Below are 19670 nucleotides of genomic sequence, written 5' to 3'. Positions count from 1 at the left end.
AATGGAAAAGAACATTAATCACCTTATATACCAATAGAAAAATAGATGACACTAAAATCCATTACTGCACAATTACATAAGGCCAACAGTAGATGCTATAAATCAATAATAATTAATACCTTTCTAGTGCATTTAATCACAAGACCACAATTGCAATAAATTACAATAAGTAGTTTCAGTAGGGATGTGTGCCAACACACGGCTGCTAGAGCTCTAGGGCTATAAAGAGCCTGAGTTTTCAAAAAACAAACATTAGCAAGTTCATCCATGACTAGGATTATAGAAGATTTGAACCACCTTAATATTTAAGTTGATGTTTAGTTGCAGCCTTATTTAAGTCAAATAAGGCACCCGTTGCCATTGAAAGGCGTCTAAATTTAAATAAATGAAGAAATTTGATATAAAATGCTAAATCATGAACCACATGCCAGTGGCAGAGGAGATATAGGGGCACTTTGTTTCCAATGCTTCCAAGGTTTGGATATTCATTATTGGTAAACAAAACCAGAGTTAGCCATGATAAAGGACTTTGAGACTTTATCTGCATTTTGAGTCATGTAATTCTGTATGAAAGAGGACTTTTGGAGCGTTTCTAGCACATATACAGAACTTTTTGTTCAAGGTTTTTCAAGCTCTATTTATCATAGTGTAGGGTCTCCTGCTTGGGCGTGGGATTGGACTAGCTGATTTACAAGTCCCTTCCAACTCTGTTATTCTGTTATTCTGATTTGATTTAGTTAAGCTACAGTTGAACTCTGAATATTAAGTTATGTACTGGTATAAATCATTTTGTATGATGGGTGCTTTGTAGGCAACTTTGAGAAAGCCAATGAAGAACTGAGGATGATTATTAAAAAAATCTGGAAGAGAACCAGCATGAAGCTTTTAGATCAAGTCATTCCACCAATTGGAGGTGAGTCCTCAGACTATCAAAAGACTTTTGATCTTCATTTACATTTCTAGTGCTTGTGAAGAAGCTTTTGACTGATCTACTTATAAATTCTCATAAAATTTCATGTTTAGAAAGTAGCTTGGTACATGAATTAATATGTACTGTGCATCTCTTGCATAATTACAATGCCTAAATTTGTATATATTCTTCTAGATGATGAAGTTACTGTGGGAAAGTTTTATGCCACTTTCCTCATCCAGGAGCACTTCAGAAAATTTATTAAGCACCAGGAAGAATATTATGGATATCGACCTAAGAAAAATGCTGTTGAAATCCAGGTAAATGGGAAACTGATTTGAGAAATACTGCATATTTTCACAACTTCTTAAGAAGCAGAAATATTTCAACCTACAGTGGAGTGAGGGCCAGTGAAAATTTCTCTGTTCTGGCACTGGGCTTAAATTTGTATCCTAGGATATGTGCATGAATTATGTGCATTCTTAGCATATATGTTTTGAGGATCTTTTAAGAGCTACTGTATGTATTAATATCTTTGAGAAATGTATTATGATTTCTTATCAAACAATCTATCTTATTTCCTCTAACTGCTTATAATCAAGTCTTTCTTCAACACTATAGGTTTGCTCTGGTCTGAAATTGACCCTCCTTTATGCAACATGTACTATACAGTATATGTGAGTCTATACAAACCTGAGCAAAGTGTTACATATCATAATATTCTTCATTCCCTATCCACGTGGAGAAGGAATAAGCTATAAAACAATTTCACTTTATTCCAAAGTTTTGATTTATGGTTTTATATATATATAGCCAATCTGTCTTTAAAGAAGTTCTAGAATTTGTGTTTGGCATGCTTAGCAATTGATTTAGAGCAGTATTAAGCAATCTAGAAGCTCAGATATCTACTCATATTATCCCTTAACTGATATAAATAATGCAATGGGACTGTGTAGAGCTATTGGGAATCCAGAAAACCAGGGGGAAAAAACAGACAGCAGCAAAAAAATAGTATTTCAAACTGATCATGCTACATTGTAAAGAGCCTTAAAAACAATAATCAACACAACTGGGTTTAGAGCCACGAGCTGGTGTTATTCTGCAGTTGTGTGATTGTCCTGTGAGAAGTTGAATTACTGCTTTCTAACCCAATTGCTTTCTAACTTGTTGAGTCATGCTCAGAACCAGCAACAACACATTAGTTGCAGTAGTGTATTAACCATTAAGCAGACTAAGCCCATGCTTAGGGCACCAGGCCCAAGGGGGCACCACAAAGCTGAGAAAGAAAAAAAAACCCAATGAAGATTTGTACAGTATGTACAAAGGAGGGAGGCACCAAGATTTGTCAGTGCTTAGGGCACCAGTGAGCCTTAATCTGCCACTGACTGATTGCATTATATTTGTCCAACTGAGAGGGGATCAGGAGAATAAGGTTGGGAGGAGAAAGTTAATAATTCTTGGAGGATATATAGTATCTGCTCCATCCCTTTCCCATTTTGGTATGAATGGGCCCTTCCAATGCTAAAGGATTCCACCTCACTTCTCATAAGGCTGGCTTAAGGACCATTGAAGAGGAAGCTGCTCCTGAGATCAAAAGAGCAATCTCTGGGGATCTGACTGCAGAGGAGGAACTTGAAAGAGCCATGGTAGAGGCAGCGATGGAGGAAGGCATCTACAGGGTGAGTATAAGTACAGAAGGGATTACGTGTATGGCAGATTTAAGAACAGATCTATTCTTTAATTAAAGAGGTCTCTTCTATCTACAAATTGCAGCAAACTGTATTTTTGCTGCTGTGACCTTTGCTTTCTTACAGATCATTCCCTCTTTCACTTTTGTCTTCATCCCCACATTAAAATAATTCATTGTCCAGAACATATACAGTTTCCTTGGTTATAAGCATCGGAATTATAAAGGACAGAAGGGCCTTTGCTCTATTTCTAAACTAGCTGATAACCTGGGGTTGTCCGGGTATTTATTTATAGGGCGAAAATGTCCGGACCAAACGCAATTTCTAATGTAGGATTTTCCCCCTTACCAGAGGGAGCCCCCTTGTGGAGTACCGTTAAGCTGTTACCATGGCAACTCCACTGTGCTGTACAGTAGAAGCCATTTTACGGCAGTATAGTGGAAGCCATTTTAAGGCGCAACAGGCTATATCTTAACAGAACACACACCCTGAGGGGTGCTAGGGGTGTCTTACCCACCACAATATTTGTTTCCAGAGAGTAAGTCATCTGTGTACCCAGTTTAGTGTACACACACACCAGTGGTGGGTTTCAAAAATTTTTTAGAACCTCTTCTGTAGGTGTGGCCTGCTTTGTGGGAGTGGCTTGCCGGCTATGTGACTGGGTGGGAGTGGCTTGCCAGCCATGTGACTGGGTGGGCAAGGCCAACTTGTAAAATGTAGTGAAACTCACTTAACAATGCTCTTGCTTAGGAACCAAAATGTTGGCTCAGAAACTCTGGCATTTGAAGCACGCAAGTCTTAAAGCTGTCAAGTTACAAGACCCTTGCACCCCTAACCCTTTAGAAAAAAAACCCTAGGGGTGTTCAAATGTGACAGCTTTAAGACTTGTGGACGTCAACTCCCAGAATTCCTCCTCTCGCTCTTCATCTTGATGATGGGTGGATGGGCGGGAGGAGGGAGCTGGAACCAATTCTAAATGGCACTGTGGATTTGTGGAACCTCTTCTACAGAAGAGGTTAGAACTGGCAGGAACCCACCCCCGACACACACACACACACACACACACACACACACTTCATTCTGAAGAATAGAGAAGAGAGGGCTTCATGCTGTAAATCCTTCTGAGGTAAATGAATATCTTTTTACAAAATGATCAGATGCATGCATACTTATCAGTACACAACAGAGGTTTAGTAAACTTACCTAACCTGAACACCTCTTATGTATGGATGCATACATGCACATCCTTCTTTGAAGTTAATAGAAAAAAAGCACATTTTTTTCTGCATCAACTTCATTTTTGGCTACACTAAAATATGATTAAGAAAGAAAATCCTGACATAAATTTAAATCAGTATTAAATATTAATATTAATATACCATGGAACTTGTTTTTTGTTGACCCCAACATCAGATGCATACAATGTGATAGGAAAAAAATTATACACAATTTGTGAATCTCAACGAATTTTGTATTATGCTAAAAAAAATTCCAAATAGCATATTTAAAGGTGACCATAAGTCTTCAAAAGTTCAGCAAGATGGAAGGTGCACCTGGAATCACTTGGCTTTATTCTACAATTTTGCTCAAAATTGTTCTCTGTTGCTACTCACAAAAATTATTCACCACAAATAATAATTTGAAATTGATAAATTGAACTTTCAAGCAGTGAAATGGTATGAAGGAATGCACACACACACACACACACACACACACACGCACATACACACACAGAGAGAGACGTATATATATTCTGGTCTTGTTGTATTCGGGTTTTTTCCCGTGTAAGATTGAGATTGTTTTGGCAAAGTTTTGGTGAGGTCTCACTCGCCATCCTCAGCCTGAGACTTGGCTGAAACGTTGCCAAGACAATCTCAATCTTACACGGGAAAAGACCCAAATGCAACAAGACCAGCATACCTACACCCGTGAAAATCTACGGGAAAAAAATTATATATATACACACACACACACACATACATACATACATACATACATACACACGTAAATATTAAACACCTTTAATATAACATGTAGCTTGAGCCTTAGCTTACTAGAAGTGTAACTTCTTGAGCTTCTTCAGTTTCAGCTTCTTCAGTTCTCTGCTGCTGAAACACAAAATGACTTTAGGAAAAACAAGGTGACTATCTTCTCCCTTTCTCCCTTAAATTCAGAGAACAGGGGGCTTGTTTGGCCATGTTGAGAACTTCATCGAGCCCAGCAGCCCCCTTCCACCACACATGGCAAGCCAAAGACCTCTGCAGTTCACCGAGATGGGTAGTGAAGAATTAGATTCCCCAGTATTCATTGAGGACTTTCCACCTGCAAAAGGCACCAATGTGAACAACAGCAACAGTAATGCTAACAACAATGCAACAATACGGTAAGAACTAAAGTTGGGATAAAAAATGGTAACAGTATTTAGGATCAGGAGCCAAAATTGGATAGTAATGCTCATTTCAGAATAACACTCTGGTATAAATAATTAGGTCGGACCCGGAATGTTTTAAAGGTGTCCTTTTCCAAGCCATACAGGATGAAACAGAACAACAGCCTAACACATTGTGTAAAAGAAAAATAATGTTTTATGAAAAGGATTCTACATTTACTACAAAAGATATAAATCAGGTTGCCTTAACCAATATTTCCAGGAATCATTTCCAGACATTATAGGTCAATTAGCCTAATGCTCTCTCTGTCTGTCTTTGGAGTCTGTATATGTTTCATTAGCTGGTTACAAAGACTAAAGTTCTTCACCAAAGATTTATGGCCAAACTCAATTAGGGCAGTTCCTATTAGGGACTAGTAATTAATTAAAGAACACAAAGTAGGAAAAATAATTCTGGGAACAAAAGGATATAAACAGTGGAACAGAAGGATCTCTTCTGACACTATTGCTTCATTTATTTTTTGAAATTGGGATTAGCAATGAAGTGGTCAAAATTACTGATGATTTTAAATTGTTATTATATTATTAAAGCCAAAAGAAACAACAAAAGCATTCCAAAAATATTTTTTCAGACTGTGGAAATTATTGTAGAATTATAACAACTATTTTAGTTCAGTATACATAGATGTAAACTGATGTCATATGATTGTGCAGTTCTTACCATGGTTTCACCTGAATTCAACCATTCATAGTCAGTCTCTGGTAATCAGATTTTAAAGCACCATCATATTTTGTAAACTGGTAAATCACAAAAGGGCAACTTTGCATCAATTATCACAGATATACAAGAAAACAAATGATAAAATGGAAACGACCATCAGTATCTGATCAGGGTCCCAGAAGAGTTTTCCAGTATGCCAGGATAGTTTGTTACATTTCACTTAAAGCATTATCAAATGATCACTAATTAGTTGACTTGGATAGCGTACTAGGATTTAATCATCAGTGTTTTGTTTCACAGGATGACATATGAGAATGAATTGAATGACCAGAAGATGTTACCACCATCTCCTCATTCATCTCACCTCAGTGAGTTCTGCCAACCCTCCTTCTGTGTGATACACTCTTTCTTGTCCAAATGATGAAAGACTGCCCAAACCAGGAGATTTCTACTATAGGATTAGTCTCAATTCTCTTGTCTTTGTGGCTGGGAGATAATTGTTGCTCTAACAAAATGATCTGCATAATGCATATATTTACATACCCTGTTTCCCTGAAAATAAGACCTCCCCGGATAATAAACCCAACCAGGCTTTTCAGCACATGCACTAAAATAAGCCCTCCCCCCAAAATAAGCCCTCCCCCAAAATATTGCAACACAGCAGCAGCCATGAGGTGACCACGCTCGCCGCCTCCTATACCTCAAAAATAATATTTCTAGTATTTCTAGAACAAGAGTTATTAGCCTAATAAAAACATTATGACATTTACTTGTAATTCAGCTATGTATCCCTACTATCATTACATATTTTTTGTTTGTTTTCCACTTTCCCCCAGTCAAACAATGTTCTATTCAAAATGAAAAGCAGCAAGACAAAAGGAGCAAATTATCAGCAAACAATGTCAGGTGCTCTTCAGAGCGACAATTTTCTACTCAACAGGTAAATGTAAACTCAGATTGTTTATAAGTTTTTTCACACTTGATTAACTTATCCACATTTGACTAGAAAAGAGACTTTCAATTCTATCAGCAATGACCATAATGGATATGTGAGTAGTTACTTTGCTAGAATATTTTTACTTTGCTCAAGTGTAGCTTTTTCACAATTAGGAGAAAGTAATAGAATTTATATAGTATTGTATTACCCACCATTACTTTCTCTATAATGAAGGTTCTATAAAGCTGCTTTTAGCAAAGTGTTCCTTATAATACCTGTTAAAGATTACTATTTGCAGTTTTAGTCCACTTTATTGCTTACTATTAAGTGAAGAGTAAAATAATATTACCACTTAAACAGGCATTCCGAATTGCCCATAATTTTCAGTTTTTCATCTGACTTAGAGACATGTTCTTCCTGAGTAGCAAAAAAGCAATGTTTCACCATATAAAAATGAAACTATGAAAGATAATGGAAGAAAATATTGGAGGAGTAACTAAAAATAAGAATTTAGACTCTTATAACAAGATATTTTTCTATTGCATTGAACAGGTTGCAGTAAAAGAAGCATAAGCTCAGAGCATTTATGTATATATCTGGGAAGTATAAACAAAGTATTTTTTCCATATATATTTTCCATATATTGTTTATAACCCAGCAACTTGAACCACAATGCCACATTTAAAGGGTTGGGGGAAATAGTTACACCTTGCATTTTTCGGGGGTTTTCTTAAACTATGGCAGTGAAGTCAAAGGATTTCCATGCAGATAGTTTTAATTGTTTAATCTACAATTTCTCAAGAACATTGTCACTCAAGATGCAGATCATGGTGAAGTTTTATCATCTACAAGCAACAGTGAAGAAAGCACTTCAAGGAACCCAGAAGCCCCAACCCCAGCCACTCTTCAATTCCTTCAAGAGGTACATAAGTGTGCAAATAGTTGGGGTCTGTATAAGATCAAGGATATACAGTGAATAGGAATATAATGATTGGCTTCATGCATTACACTAAGCCATACTTTGCTCATCTGTTGCTTATTAAATAAACCATAACTAGTTAAGTTCACCCAGATTTTAAACCCTGACAAACTGCAATGCCTGACTCTGAATAACAGACTGAGATATAAACTATTGTGTATGAATCACAGTAGCGGGATCTACTTTAGAAATGACAAATGAGGATTGGCTTAAAATGTCAATAATTAAAATGTCAATAATTTTGAAGCAGCTCTACCTTGATTAATTTTTTTTTAAGTAGCTACTGGTATGTTATGCCATATAAAACCTCAAATACATGTTATTCAAGAGCAGACAGAGTTGGATTAAAAAGCCCCAACCTCATGCTTATATTCAGAGGTATTGAGGAGGGAAATTGCATAGGATTTATTAAATAATCTGCTAAAATTATGGAATTTTAATATGCAACAGTTCCTTCATTAAGCATAAATTGTTGGCAGGGGAAGCTGGTGTTGTTGTTTTTTTCTTTTTCCAAGATCATAACTTGAGAGAACATAACTTGAGAGACAGAGAGATTCTTCCCCATTTGCTTCACCACTCTTTAGACCAATATTTCTCAATTTGCATGGACTTCAACTCCCATAATTCCCCAGGCATTGCACACATCTTAAAGTTGCTGAGGTTGAGAAACACTAGTCTAGACAAAGACTTATGAGCAGGCATGAACAGGCATGTCAGTATCAAAGTGAACATATTCCAATTGGGTTTTTTTATGACTCTTATACTAAACTGTAGGATTGTGAGGTTTTCAGAGCTGGTTTGGATTGGAATCTGTGTTTGAGAATGTGAGCGTGAATACAGCACTTCTCTAGAATTCATTAAAAGCATGACGTTTCCCCAGATTGTGTGGCTACTTTAAGAGAAACTCTGCTGCACCTATGTGATGTGGTGCTGCAGCAGTGGTGAAATACTTTTTTTTTATTACTGGTTCTGTGGGTCTGGCTTGGTGGGCATGGTGTGGCTTCGTGGGTGTGGCTTGGTGGGCATGGCAGGGAAGGATACTGCAAAATCTCCATTCCCACCCCACTCTGGGGCCAGCCAGAAGTGGCATTTGCCAGTTCTCCGAACTACTCAAAATTTCCGCTACCGGTTCTCCAGAACCTGTCAGAACCTGCTGGATCTCACCCCTGTGCTGCAATCATGTATTCTGAACCACACGTCTTGAACTGAATCTGAAATATTGCACAGCCTCCTTAATAGGTATTATAGGAATCACCTGGAGGACACCAGATCAACCTAGCTAAGATATTGATTGAAAATTCCTGGAAGCTTTCCAAATACCTAAGGAAACTCTATGTTTTATGAATTCGGTTTCCCTTCCAAAGGCTGACTAAAAGTCAAGATTGGACTCCACTATGAATCCCAGGGAACCACCCGGAAACTATCCTTAAAGGATAAGATTCCTGATATATTTTAGTAAATGACACCTGTGTTTTATTTTGAACTGAAACTGACTCTTTCTGACTTAGTGCTGCTGAAATCTTTAAGAAATGAACAGAACCAGGTTGGGAGTTGATCTATCCTTCTGCCTGGCCTGCGGAGTGGTCTTATCCATATAATGTCTGCTAGGGTCTATGCTGCCTTAGTTATAAATCTCATGAGTACTGTGGTGGCATTTAATTGATTTCTGAAATATATGACAAAAAAATCTTCTTTTATGGAATGGAAGTATAGATGCCTCAGATTGTTAAAAAAGGCTGGATTTTGAAATATTTCTGTCTCATAAAGGCTTTTCTGTTTTTAAAATTGATATAACAGGACAGTTGCAGTTCTGCCATTGCTCTTATTTTTTTTTTCTAATCCATAAACAAAAGAGAATTCTTCCTGATCACAGGAGAACATTCAGGCTTCCATGGTTATTGTGAAGTACTACTGGGGGAGGTGGGATTCTGGGAGTTGAAGGGGCATGCTGCCTGGGGAATTTGGGGGAGGGGTTGAAGTCCACACATTTTTAAGTTGCCAGGTTTGAAAAACACTGGTTTAATGTACAAATTGCCCTTTTTGTAAGCCAACATTGGTTGTCTCTTTTTCTTTCACTTCCCAAACACTCAATTTTGCTAGTAAAGAAATGTAAATTGGATTTACACATAATATTAATACATAATAGTAAGCTTTTGGGGGAGGGGGCTTAACATGTATTAACACAGGCATTGTAGTGAACTCAAGAAATCAAATTAAAATCAGTCTGATACATTTGCTATACAACATGATATGCAGTAACAGAGGAATAAGAAATATTATTTGGTTGTAGATAAATAATATGTATATAATTAAATACAATGTTATCATATGAGGATGCTTGCAGGAAGATTTTTTTCTTTTTTATTAAGTATAAATATTAAATAAGAAACCATATTGGAAAAATGGAGAGGGAACTGGAAAATACACCCAAGGAGAATAATTAACTGAAGCTCTAATGAGAGAGTTAAACATTTGGGGTGCTTGGAGGCGGGGCTGAAGTCGCGACGGCACGACGTGTGATCTCAATGCTCTGAGATCGCAGTCGACACTTTTGCCACTGGGGGCGGGGGTCCAAACAAATCTAAACTGTCCCAAAGAGACAGTGAACAGGAAGAATACATCTTGCTGATCTCGGGGATATTGCAAAATCCCCGAAAGAAGCAAGAGAAATTTCTTCAAGCCGGTGACAAAAAATCTAGCCAAGGCTGATGAAGTCAGGGCGGCCCCAAAATGGAAGGAATGGAAAGTGAAAGTGTTTCCAGCTGGTGATGAATCTTTATTGTTCTAAAAAAGAGACTGCCTATAAAAACTTAAAAATTGATTTAAATTGAAGAATAGAAGAATCAAGCGGCGAAATTAAACCTGTAACGGTTCTGGACAGTGGTTATCCCATTTCTTTATATGCTATCTTCATGGATGGAATCTTTACAAGCTTTTTAAAATGGACGGATCAAGTCTTCTTTTTCTACTTTTTTTTTCTCTGTGACTCTCTGTGATTTATAGACTAAAGCTTTCCTCTTTCATCGCTGTGAGTATGTTTTTTAAATTCATTTAAAGACTGGACCTCTTTTTCTAATTTGAAATACAAAATAGATATAAAAAAAGAAATATTTTAAAAGCGCTATGTGCTGGGAGGTTTTGTTGATTGGAGCTTTGTGTATTCAAGGGGAACGTTTCCCTTTCTTCATGGTTTGTTTTGACGGCTCGTTACAGAGCGATAGGGGTAAGCCAAATATCGCTTTGAAGCATGTTTTCAACCAGAGAAGAGGGGAAAAAACGGCTTTTGTGAATCCATGTTTTAACTTTAAAAAATCTTCCAAGTGAGAGCACTTTTGTTTAAGATGGCAGAATGTCAAGAAAATATAGAGATTGTTAAGATACTAGAGTTAATATGAATTATACTTGATGACGGTAGAAGAGATGCCCAAAAACCTTTTGTAACTAACTGATACACTTTCTACGGTATATAAAGAAGATTTTTATGTTTGTTTTGAAAATTAAAAATAAATAAAAAGTTTTTCAAAAAAACATTTGGGGTGCTTAATGATATATAACTATGTAAAATTAGTATTAGTTAAGTGGGAAACTTGAATCCGGCTCACACTTTGTCCAAAAAATATGCTTTTGGGGTGGGTGGGGGTGTCAAACAATGGAATTTTGAAATACGTATACCATTAAAAAGAGGATATATGTAAAATTATAAATATGAAAGATGTTTATTGGAATGTAATTTATCAATACCAGCAAATATTAAATGAAGTGTGCTCAGATGTTGGAATACACCATGTAAATTAATTGGAGAGAGTGGAAAGGAAAGGTAGAGGCAAGGAGGAAAAGAGGAGACAGGAGAGAGGGAAATAGAAGGGAGAAGAGAAGTAGGAGAGAAAGAAGAAGTGGCGAGAGGAGGAGAAAGGAAAGGGAAGTAGAGAAGAGAGGGATGGCAGAGGGAAGAAAGAAAGTAGGGAGGAGGAGAGAGGGAGAGGAGATAGGGTACAATATGGTGTATTGAAAACAGAAGAGCTAATGATAGCTGTTCTGGGTCGAGGGAATGATATAATAAAGGACAATACAAAATAATTTCTGTTCAGATGTAATGGTATACTTGTGGTTATATGCATGAAATTAAAATAAAATAAAAAACTTTTTCAAGAAATCAAATTAAAAGACTAATATTACAGTATTAATAACATACAGTATCAACCTTGTCAACTCTGACTTCCTCTCTCCGCTATATATACAAAACGGACAGTGATTAATTGTATATGTATTTATATGTTAGGTTGTAAATATATTCATATGTATGTATATAGGATATCCATATGTGCAGGGCCGGATTTTCCTATAGGCTAACTAGGCTTCAGCCTAGGGCCTCAAGATCAAGAGGGGCCTTTTATTTTTATTTATTATCCTTGCCACATTTTTTATAAAGGTTAGTACCAATTACAACATGTTTCATTTAATATATTGATATATATCACAGTAATGATGTATTTTATTATCTCTCATGTAATTTACAAACTTAAAAATGGGAGGTGAAAGGGCCCCATAAGTGGAATAGCGTAGGGCCTCTTTTCATCTAAATCCGGCCCTGCATATGTGTGCTATGTATGTGTACACTTTTGAGAGTAGGCAACAGAATTTCATTTTTAATATGTGCCAGAGTGCCCAGAGAAAAAAAATGACAATAAAGGTTATCTTATTTTATTGTAAGCCAGGCACTAGTAAATGCTGTAGTTGCCAATCCCTGCTTGGGCGAAGATTTGATTTGTAGATAGTCCTCATTTAACAACCACTTTTTCAGTGATGGTTACATCATGTTGCAACTTACAACAGCGTTGAATGTATTTACAACCATTCTTTGTAATTGTAGCTGTCATAGTATCCCTGCAGTCATGATCGTGATTCAGACTCTTGTTAATTGGCTTGCAATTTTGACAGCCACAGCTTTCCAGTCAAGTGATGGTCACTTGACTGGATCTTGGCGATCTTCAGGGCTAGCTTCAAAAAAGCAAAATCAATGGGCAGGAAGTCATGATCGGGCCTAATGATTGCATGGGATTCGCTTAACAATGGCAACCAGAACTGCCGCCACCACTGTTGTAAGTAGGCATGTTGTTAGATATTAGCATATATCGCAGCAGGTCTCTTCTCTGGTCCGCTGCTATGGCGGGAAACAGGTATCGTTCTGATTGGTCGAGAGGCGTACCCGATCCCTATAAAAGGGGAAACCTCCGGCCACAGAACAAGCTGGATCACTACTACTACTAATAAAGAGCTGTTAAGTCACTACGTGTCCGGAGTCTGTTCTCTCGTTGCCCGAATCTAACATTTGGCGACGAAGGTGGGATCGAGAGACAGATAGGACGAAGAGAGCTACCTCAGAATCTCAGGATTCGATCCAGCCCAGGAATTCGGCAGAAATTCCGGCAGCCATCTCAGGACACCGCAGCGCGGCAAATTCAAACGAAGAGAAGATGGCGATGCACACTCCACCTGCTCCATTCGACCCAACGAACGACGAATGGGAGGCTTTCATGATTCGCTTCGAGTGTTTCCTCGAAGCGAACGAATACACGGGGATAACCGATGCCCGAAAGAAAAACATCTTCCTCGGCTACTGTGGGCGAGAAGTTTTCAACACGGCCAGAGACCTCACCGCGCCTACTCCGATACAAGCGGTATCATGGACGGCGTTGCAACAGACTCTACAAACTCATTACGCGCCAAAACCTTCCCGCCACGTTTGTTGCCAAGGATTCAACACGAGGAACCAGAAGGCGGGAGAATCTATCAACCAATATGTTGCAGCCCTACGTAAAGCAGCCACACATTGTGGATTCAGGGACCTGGACGAGCAAATCCTGGATCGACTCATATGCGGGTTGAGAGACATTTCCCTACAGAAACGGTTGTTGGCCAAACCCAACGTAAGCCTGCAGATTGCACTTGATGAGGCAAGAGCTTCAGAATCAGCGGAGAGATCATCGGAAACCATGCAACGCGGGTTCAACACAAGCCAGCCAGCACCAAGACACACCAGAGTCCACTACGAGGACACAATTCCAGACTTCGAGGATCCCGAGTTCGAGGAAAGTCACCTGATGCGAAGCAGTCACATGAGGCCTGGGGGGAGATCCGGATTCCGTTTGCCACCCTGCGCAAGCTGCGGAGGAAACCACCCCCGGTCTACCTGTCGGTTCAGGAACGTTGTTTGTTCGCACTGCAACAAACTTGGGCACATCGCACGAGTGTGCCGGAGCGAAGTCCCTGCCTCCTCACGGCAGCCTCCAATGTACGGCCAACAGAAGCCCAACCCAGGGGCTTGGCGAGAGCAAAAAGGGCGCCCAGAGAGAAATCCACAAGTGTTTACCCAGAGAGACAATCCCCAAAGAGCTGGAAGGGCGTATTCCCAGAGAGATTACACACAAAGAGCTGAAAGAGCGTTCTACCAAGACGCTCAACGAGAGTATTGTCAGGATACCGATGCTGAGATAGAGTTGACCCAGAGAGAGGAATTGCGAACCTACCTCACCACAATAAGTCAGGTCCGCACCAAGCGGCCTAAAAAGCTGAAAGTCACAGTCCTCTTGGAGGGCTCTCCTTGCGAGCTGGAAGTTGACACAGGATCGTCCCTGACGATCATTTCATGGGCCTCCATAAAAAAGGCTATCCCTAGCCTCAAAAAGAGCCAACTACGTGCACCAGACATCCTGCTACGAGACTACCAGGGGAACCAAGTCCCCATCGCGGGCCAAGGCACATTCCAAATCCGTTTCAAGGACATCGTAGCCCAGCTGCCCGTGACCATCGACAGCGCGCCGTTACAGAACCTTCTAGGTCCAGATTGGTTCGAAGCCTTGGGGCTAAAAGTCACCGGGATCAACGCCGTGGAGAACAGCAGCGCTGAACAGATTTTTAAGGAGTTCGAGGATGTGTTCAGCCCCGGTCTTGATAAGTATGTGGGTAAACCAATCTCATTCAACTTAGACCCCAAAGTGGCGCCAATCCGACTTAAACCAAGACGAGTGCCTTTTGCACTCCGCCCAAAAATAGATAAGGAGATAGATAAGTTAGTAGAGCAAGGAATCCTTGAGCCGGTGGATCACGCGCGCTGGGAAACTCCCATCGTGACCCCCGTCAAACCAGACGGGTCAGTCCGCATCTGCGCAGACTATAAATGCACAATTAATGTCGCGCTACAACAAAGCGCATATCCTGTGCCAGTAGTACAACACTTATTGCATTCCTTGGGGCCAGGAAAAATATTTGCTAAATTAGACATGGCACAAGCTTATCAGCAGCTGCCCGTGGATAGCGCCACAGCGGAGGCCCAAACTATAGTGACGCATAGGGGAGCATTCAAATGCAACCGGCTACAATTCGGTGTGAGTATTGCTCCAGGTCTGTTCCAGAGCGTCATGGAACGGCTTTTGCAAGGGATACCGGGAGTCGTCCCCTATTTCGACGACATCTTGGTGTCCGCTGCAAACGAGGAGCAACTAATGAAAAGAGTCAGAACTGTTTTGGCCAGAATCAGAGAAAAGGGCCTCCGCCTCAAAAAGGAGAAATGCCAAATTAACGTGCCTAGCGTAGAATTCCTGGGTTATAGAATCGATGGTCAGGGAATACACCCCACTTCAAAGAAAATTAGGGCGATCCAGGACGCCCCCACACCACGAAATCAGACCGAGTTGCAGGCCTTCCTCGGACTACTTAACTTCTACAGCGTTTTTCTGAGACAGAAGGCGACCGTTGCTGAGCCATTACATCGACTACTCCAGAGGAACACAACATGGAGATGGGGACGATCCGAAGCAGCAGCTTTTGCTGCAGTAAAGCGCCTGCTCACCACTGACTCGCTGCTAGTACAATACAGCCAGACGCTACCGCTGGTATTGACCTGCGACGCATCCCCATTTGGAGTCGGCGCAGTCCTTAGCCACAGGATGCCAAACGGGATCGAAGCACCCATTGCCTTCTACTCCAGGACGCTTTCATCGGCCGAGAGGAACTACAGCCAGATGGACAGGGAAGCGTTAGCTGCTGTAGCTGGAGTAAAACGTTTCCACGAATACCTCTACGGCCGCGATTTTGAACTGATTACAGATCACAAACCGCTGTTGGGACTTTTGGCGGGAAACCGCCCCACACCAGTCTCCCTTTCTCCACGCATGACCAGGTGGACTGTTTTCCTGGCCGCGTATTCATACAAGCTAATTTATCAACCGGGCTCCACTCTAGGACACGCAGACGCACTCAGCCGTTGCCCACTTCCGGATCTCTTGCCAGACCCCACTCCCGAGGTACCGGTGTTGTTAATTGACTGTTTGGACTCAGGACCGGTTTCTTCCTGCGACGTTGCCAGATTCTCTGCTAGGGACAACATAATAAAGCAAGTTCAAACCTGGGTTTGGAGGGGATGGCCGAAGGGAAACGTGGGCCCGGAATTCAAGTTATTTTGGGGGAAATGGGATGAGCTTTCAGTGTTACAAGGTTGTTTATTGTGGGGGGATCGAGTTGTTATTCCGTATGCGTTACGTAGAAATGTATTAGAGGCGTTACATGTGGGGCATCCGGGGATCGTTAGAATGAAGGCATTAGCAAGAAGTTACGTTTGGTGGCCCAACATGGACAAAGAAATAGAGGAATGGGTGGCCACTTGCGATCCATGCCAGGAATCGAGACCAGCACCCCCGGAAGCGCCCGCCACAGAATGGGAGAAGCCTAAAGCACCCTGGTCGCGAATACACATCGATTTCGCAGGGCCAGTCCAAGGTCAGACTTTCCTTATAGTTGTGGATGCATACTCCAAATGGCTAGAAGTAGTCCTAATGACTTCAACCACGGCAGAGGCAGTCATTAAGGTTCTACGGCGACTTTTCGCCACTCATGGCCTGCCCGACCTCCTGGTCTCCGATAATGGGCCCCAGTCCACGGCCATGCAATTTGAAATGTACTTAGCAGGTCAGGGAATTCGGCACGCCCTCGTCGCGCCATTCCATCCGGCATCAAACGGACAGGCGGAGAGAATGGTGCGATTTGCAAAAGAGGCCCTCGCTAGGATGGGTCCAGGTGATTGGCAAACACGCAATGACCATTACCTCCTAATTCAACATATTACCCCCAGCGCAACGATGGGTAGGAGCCCCGCTGAACTACTAATGGGCCGCCGTCTACGGTCTCACCTGGACCGTCTTCACCCAAATTACTCTGCCACAGCGCCCCCAGACTCTACAAGCAAAATTCGGAGTTTTAGCATAGGGGATTCAGTATACGCCCACAACTATGCAGGGGGAACATTGTGGATACCGGCAAGGGTCATTGGCATCACGGGGCCACGATCGTATCTGCTAGAGCTTGAAGATGGACGGAATTGGAAAAGGCACATCGATCAACTACGCGGTCGCCTGGCACACTCAGATCTGCGGGCTGACGACGAAAACTATCTGCCTGCACAAAGTCAGCCGCTCGAGAGCCCCATCACAGAGAACCACGACACCAACGAGCCCAGGGTAGAACAAGAGGCCGAAAGAGAACCCGAACAACGCCAAAGCAACGAAAGTCTGCAGACCCCTGAGCATGAAGCAGAAAAAGCAACCAATCCTGAACCCACTCCAGATCAACCAGAACTGCGACGTTCCACCCGTGTAAGGCAAACACCCACGTATCTTAAGGACTATGTAACTAACCGGAATGCGCCGTCTAAGAGGGGAGGGGTATTAGATATTAGCATATATCGCAGCAGGTCTCCTCTCTGGTCCGCCGCTACGGCGGGAAACAGGTATCGTTCTGATTGGTCGAGAGGCGTACCCGATCCCTATAAAAGGGGAAACCTCCGGCCACAGAACAAGCTGGATCACTACTACTACTAATAAAGAGCTGTTAAGTCACTACGTGTCCGGAGTCTGTTCTCTCGTTGCCCGAATCTAACACATGTCATGTGATATGCTTTACAACTGCACTGCTTAGCAACTAAGTTACTGATCCTAATTGTTTTTGTTAATCGAGAACTACCTTCAGATGATCTCAGACACCTTCCAGCAGTAGGATACTTTGAAATACCTGAGAAGATAGAAGCCATTCTCATTCATGAGCCATGGTGGCAGTGGTTAGAGTGCAGTAGTGCGGGCTACTTCAGCTGCCTGCCGGCTGCCTGCAATTTGGCAATTCAGATCTCACCAGGCTCAAGATTGACTCAGCCTTCCATCCTTCTGACTTGGGTAAAATGAGGACCCATATTTTTGGGGGCCATATGCTGACTCTGATTTTATTTTATTTTGCCCAAACACTAATCCTTTTCCCTCTCTTCAATGCAGGCACTGGCCTCTGAGGGACTTTGTTTCCTAGCTAAAGATGAGTCTTTTCTGAAGCTGACAAGAAATGAAATGGTTGCAGCCTTCCAAGCAGAACTGACAGATGTGGAAGACACAGCTGCCATGCTGTTGGAGAGACGGAAAAGCTCAGCTTCATCTCTATAAAGGGCCACATGGCCTTTCCACTCGTTTTTTTTTTGCCAGTATTGCTCTATAGTGGTAGCCACTTTTGTTGTTTTTGGGTAGTTACCAGGAAAGCGCTACACAATCTGCTCATGGTGGCCTGATTGATTTCCAGCCTGATAGGCAAGCAGAAAAGATGGCAGGTGGAAAAGGGAGAGGTTTTTGGGGCTGCCTTAGGAGAGATTTTAAGAATGGATTCCTAGAGAGATTTGCACAGGTGAAAAGAGAATCTCTTGCTCGTCCATGTCTCATAACATCTATATTTAGCCTGAAATTTAGATGGATTATTACATACTTCCAAATTATTGTAACATTTCTTCCCTTTGGCAAGTATTCTGAAAAATGCCTTTACATTATATTGGAGAATCTGGAGAAAAAGCAAAAATGATTAAAAACTAACACTTTTAATAAACAGAAAATCCCCAAATGGTTTTTTTTATACATTTGAATTTTCATTGATATATTTTAAACTTCAAAAGATTTGAATGCAGTTTAAATGGTTGTTACAAACAGTGAAATTGAGATACTGATAAGCTTGCTTGGGTTGTTGTTTTTTTTAGAAAAATGGTGTATATAGACATTCATTCATACAATCCAATATAGAGAAGAAGAATTTTACTGCTTATTTATATTAAATCTCCAAGCTGTTATAAAGCCATTAACAAAATATACTGTATTTTCCCCAGTACAAGGTACTTCAATTTTAAAGCATGTGTCTCAACATTTAAATTACTCTTTATACATTTTACATTATGTATGAAATGGCTATGAAAGACTATATTTTTTTCTCATCGGTTAGCCCCTCTGCTATAAAAGCAGCCAAAAATAGCTAAATCCCTTTACAAGACAGCCGAAGCTATTGCTTAGCTGTAGCTTTCTGTCCAGTGCACCGGCCACATCATCTTCACCTCCTTTATATATTAAGAATCAGGGATGGGTTCCTGCCAGTTCTAACCTCTTCTATAGAAGAGGTTCCACAAATCTACAGTGCCGTTTAGAACCGGTTCCAGCTCCCTGCCCCTGCCCATCCGCACCACGTTTGCCCGCCCGCCACTCACTGATTGGCTGGCTCACCAATCACCCTGCCCGCCTCTAAGAGTCCTATCTAAACCTTAAAGTCTTAAAGCTGTCAAGTTTGAACATCCCTGGAGTTTTTTTTTAAAGGGTTAGGGGTGCAAGGGTCTTGTAACTTGACAGCTTTAAGACTTGCGTGCTTCAAATGCCAGAGTTTTTGAGCCAACATTTTGGTTGCTAAGCAAGAGAGTTGTTAAGTGAGTTTCACCACATTTTACAAGTTGGCCACGCCCACCCAGTCACATGATTGCCAAGCCACTCCCACTCAGTCACATGGCTGGCAAGCCACTCCCACAAAGCAGGCTACACCTACAGAAGATGTTCTAAAAGTTTAGTTAGTTTAGTTTATTTAATTTATAGACCGCCCCCTCTCCCCGTAGGGACTCGGGGCAGTGTACAGACCATTCGTAATCAAAACAATAAAATGACATAAGACATAAGACATGCAACATAAACAACTCACACACACGGTCTGT

At 41.1% G+C, this 19670-nt stretch overlaps 1 protein-coding gene across 2 annotated transcripts in view; it reads left to right on the top strand.

The window, feature by feature from the left end:
* The window catches only part of CACNA1S (calcium voltage-gated channel subunit alpha1 S), a 95948-nt gene extending 77401 nt beyond the window's left edge, over positions 1-18547 (top strand). For both annotated transcript variants that reach the window (XM_081946674.1, XM_081946673.1), the window contains 8 exons: positions 812-913; positions 1106-1230; positions 2461-2589; positions 4773-4981; positions 6009-6076; positions 6545-6648; positions 7448-7567; positions 17941-18547. In XM_081946674.1, coding sequence (XP_081802800.1) covers positions 812-913; positions 1106-1230; positions 2461-2589; positions 4773-4981; positions 6009-6076; positions 6545-6648; positions 7448-7567; positions 17941-18102 — 1019 coding nt within the window. In that variant the 3' untranslated portion in view covers positions 18103-18547. The remainder of the gene's footprint in view (positions 1-811; positions 914-1105; positions 1231-2460; positions 2590-4772; positions 4982-6008; positions 6077-6544; positions 6649-7447; positions 7568-17940) is intronic.
* The last annotated feature ends 1123 nt before the right edge of the window (positions 18548-19670 follow it).

The sequence above is a fragment of the Natrix helvetica genome (assembly GCF_964273705.1).
Source record: "Natrix helvetica genome assembly, chromosome: 3".
Classification (NCBI taxonomy): Eukaryota; Metazoa; Chordata; class Lepidosauria; order Squamata; family Natricidae; genus Natrix; species Natrix helvetica.
The sequence above is the reverse complement of the archived record's forward strand: the minus strand, read 5'-3'. Positions and strand labels throughout refer to the sequence as shown.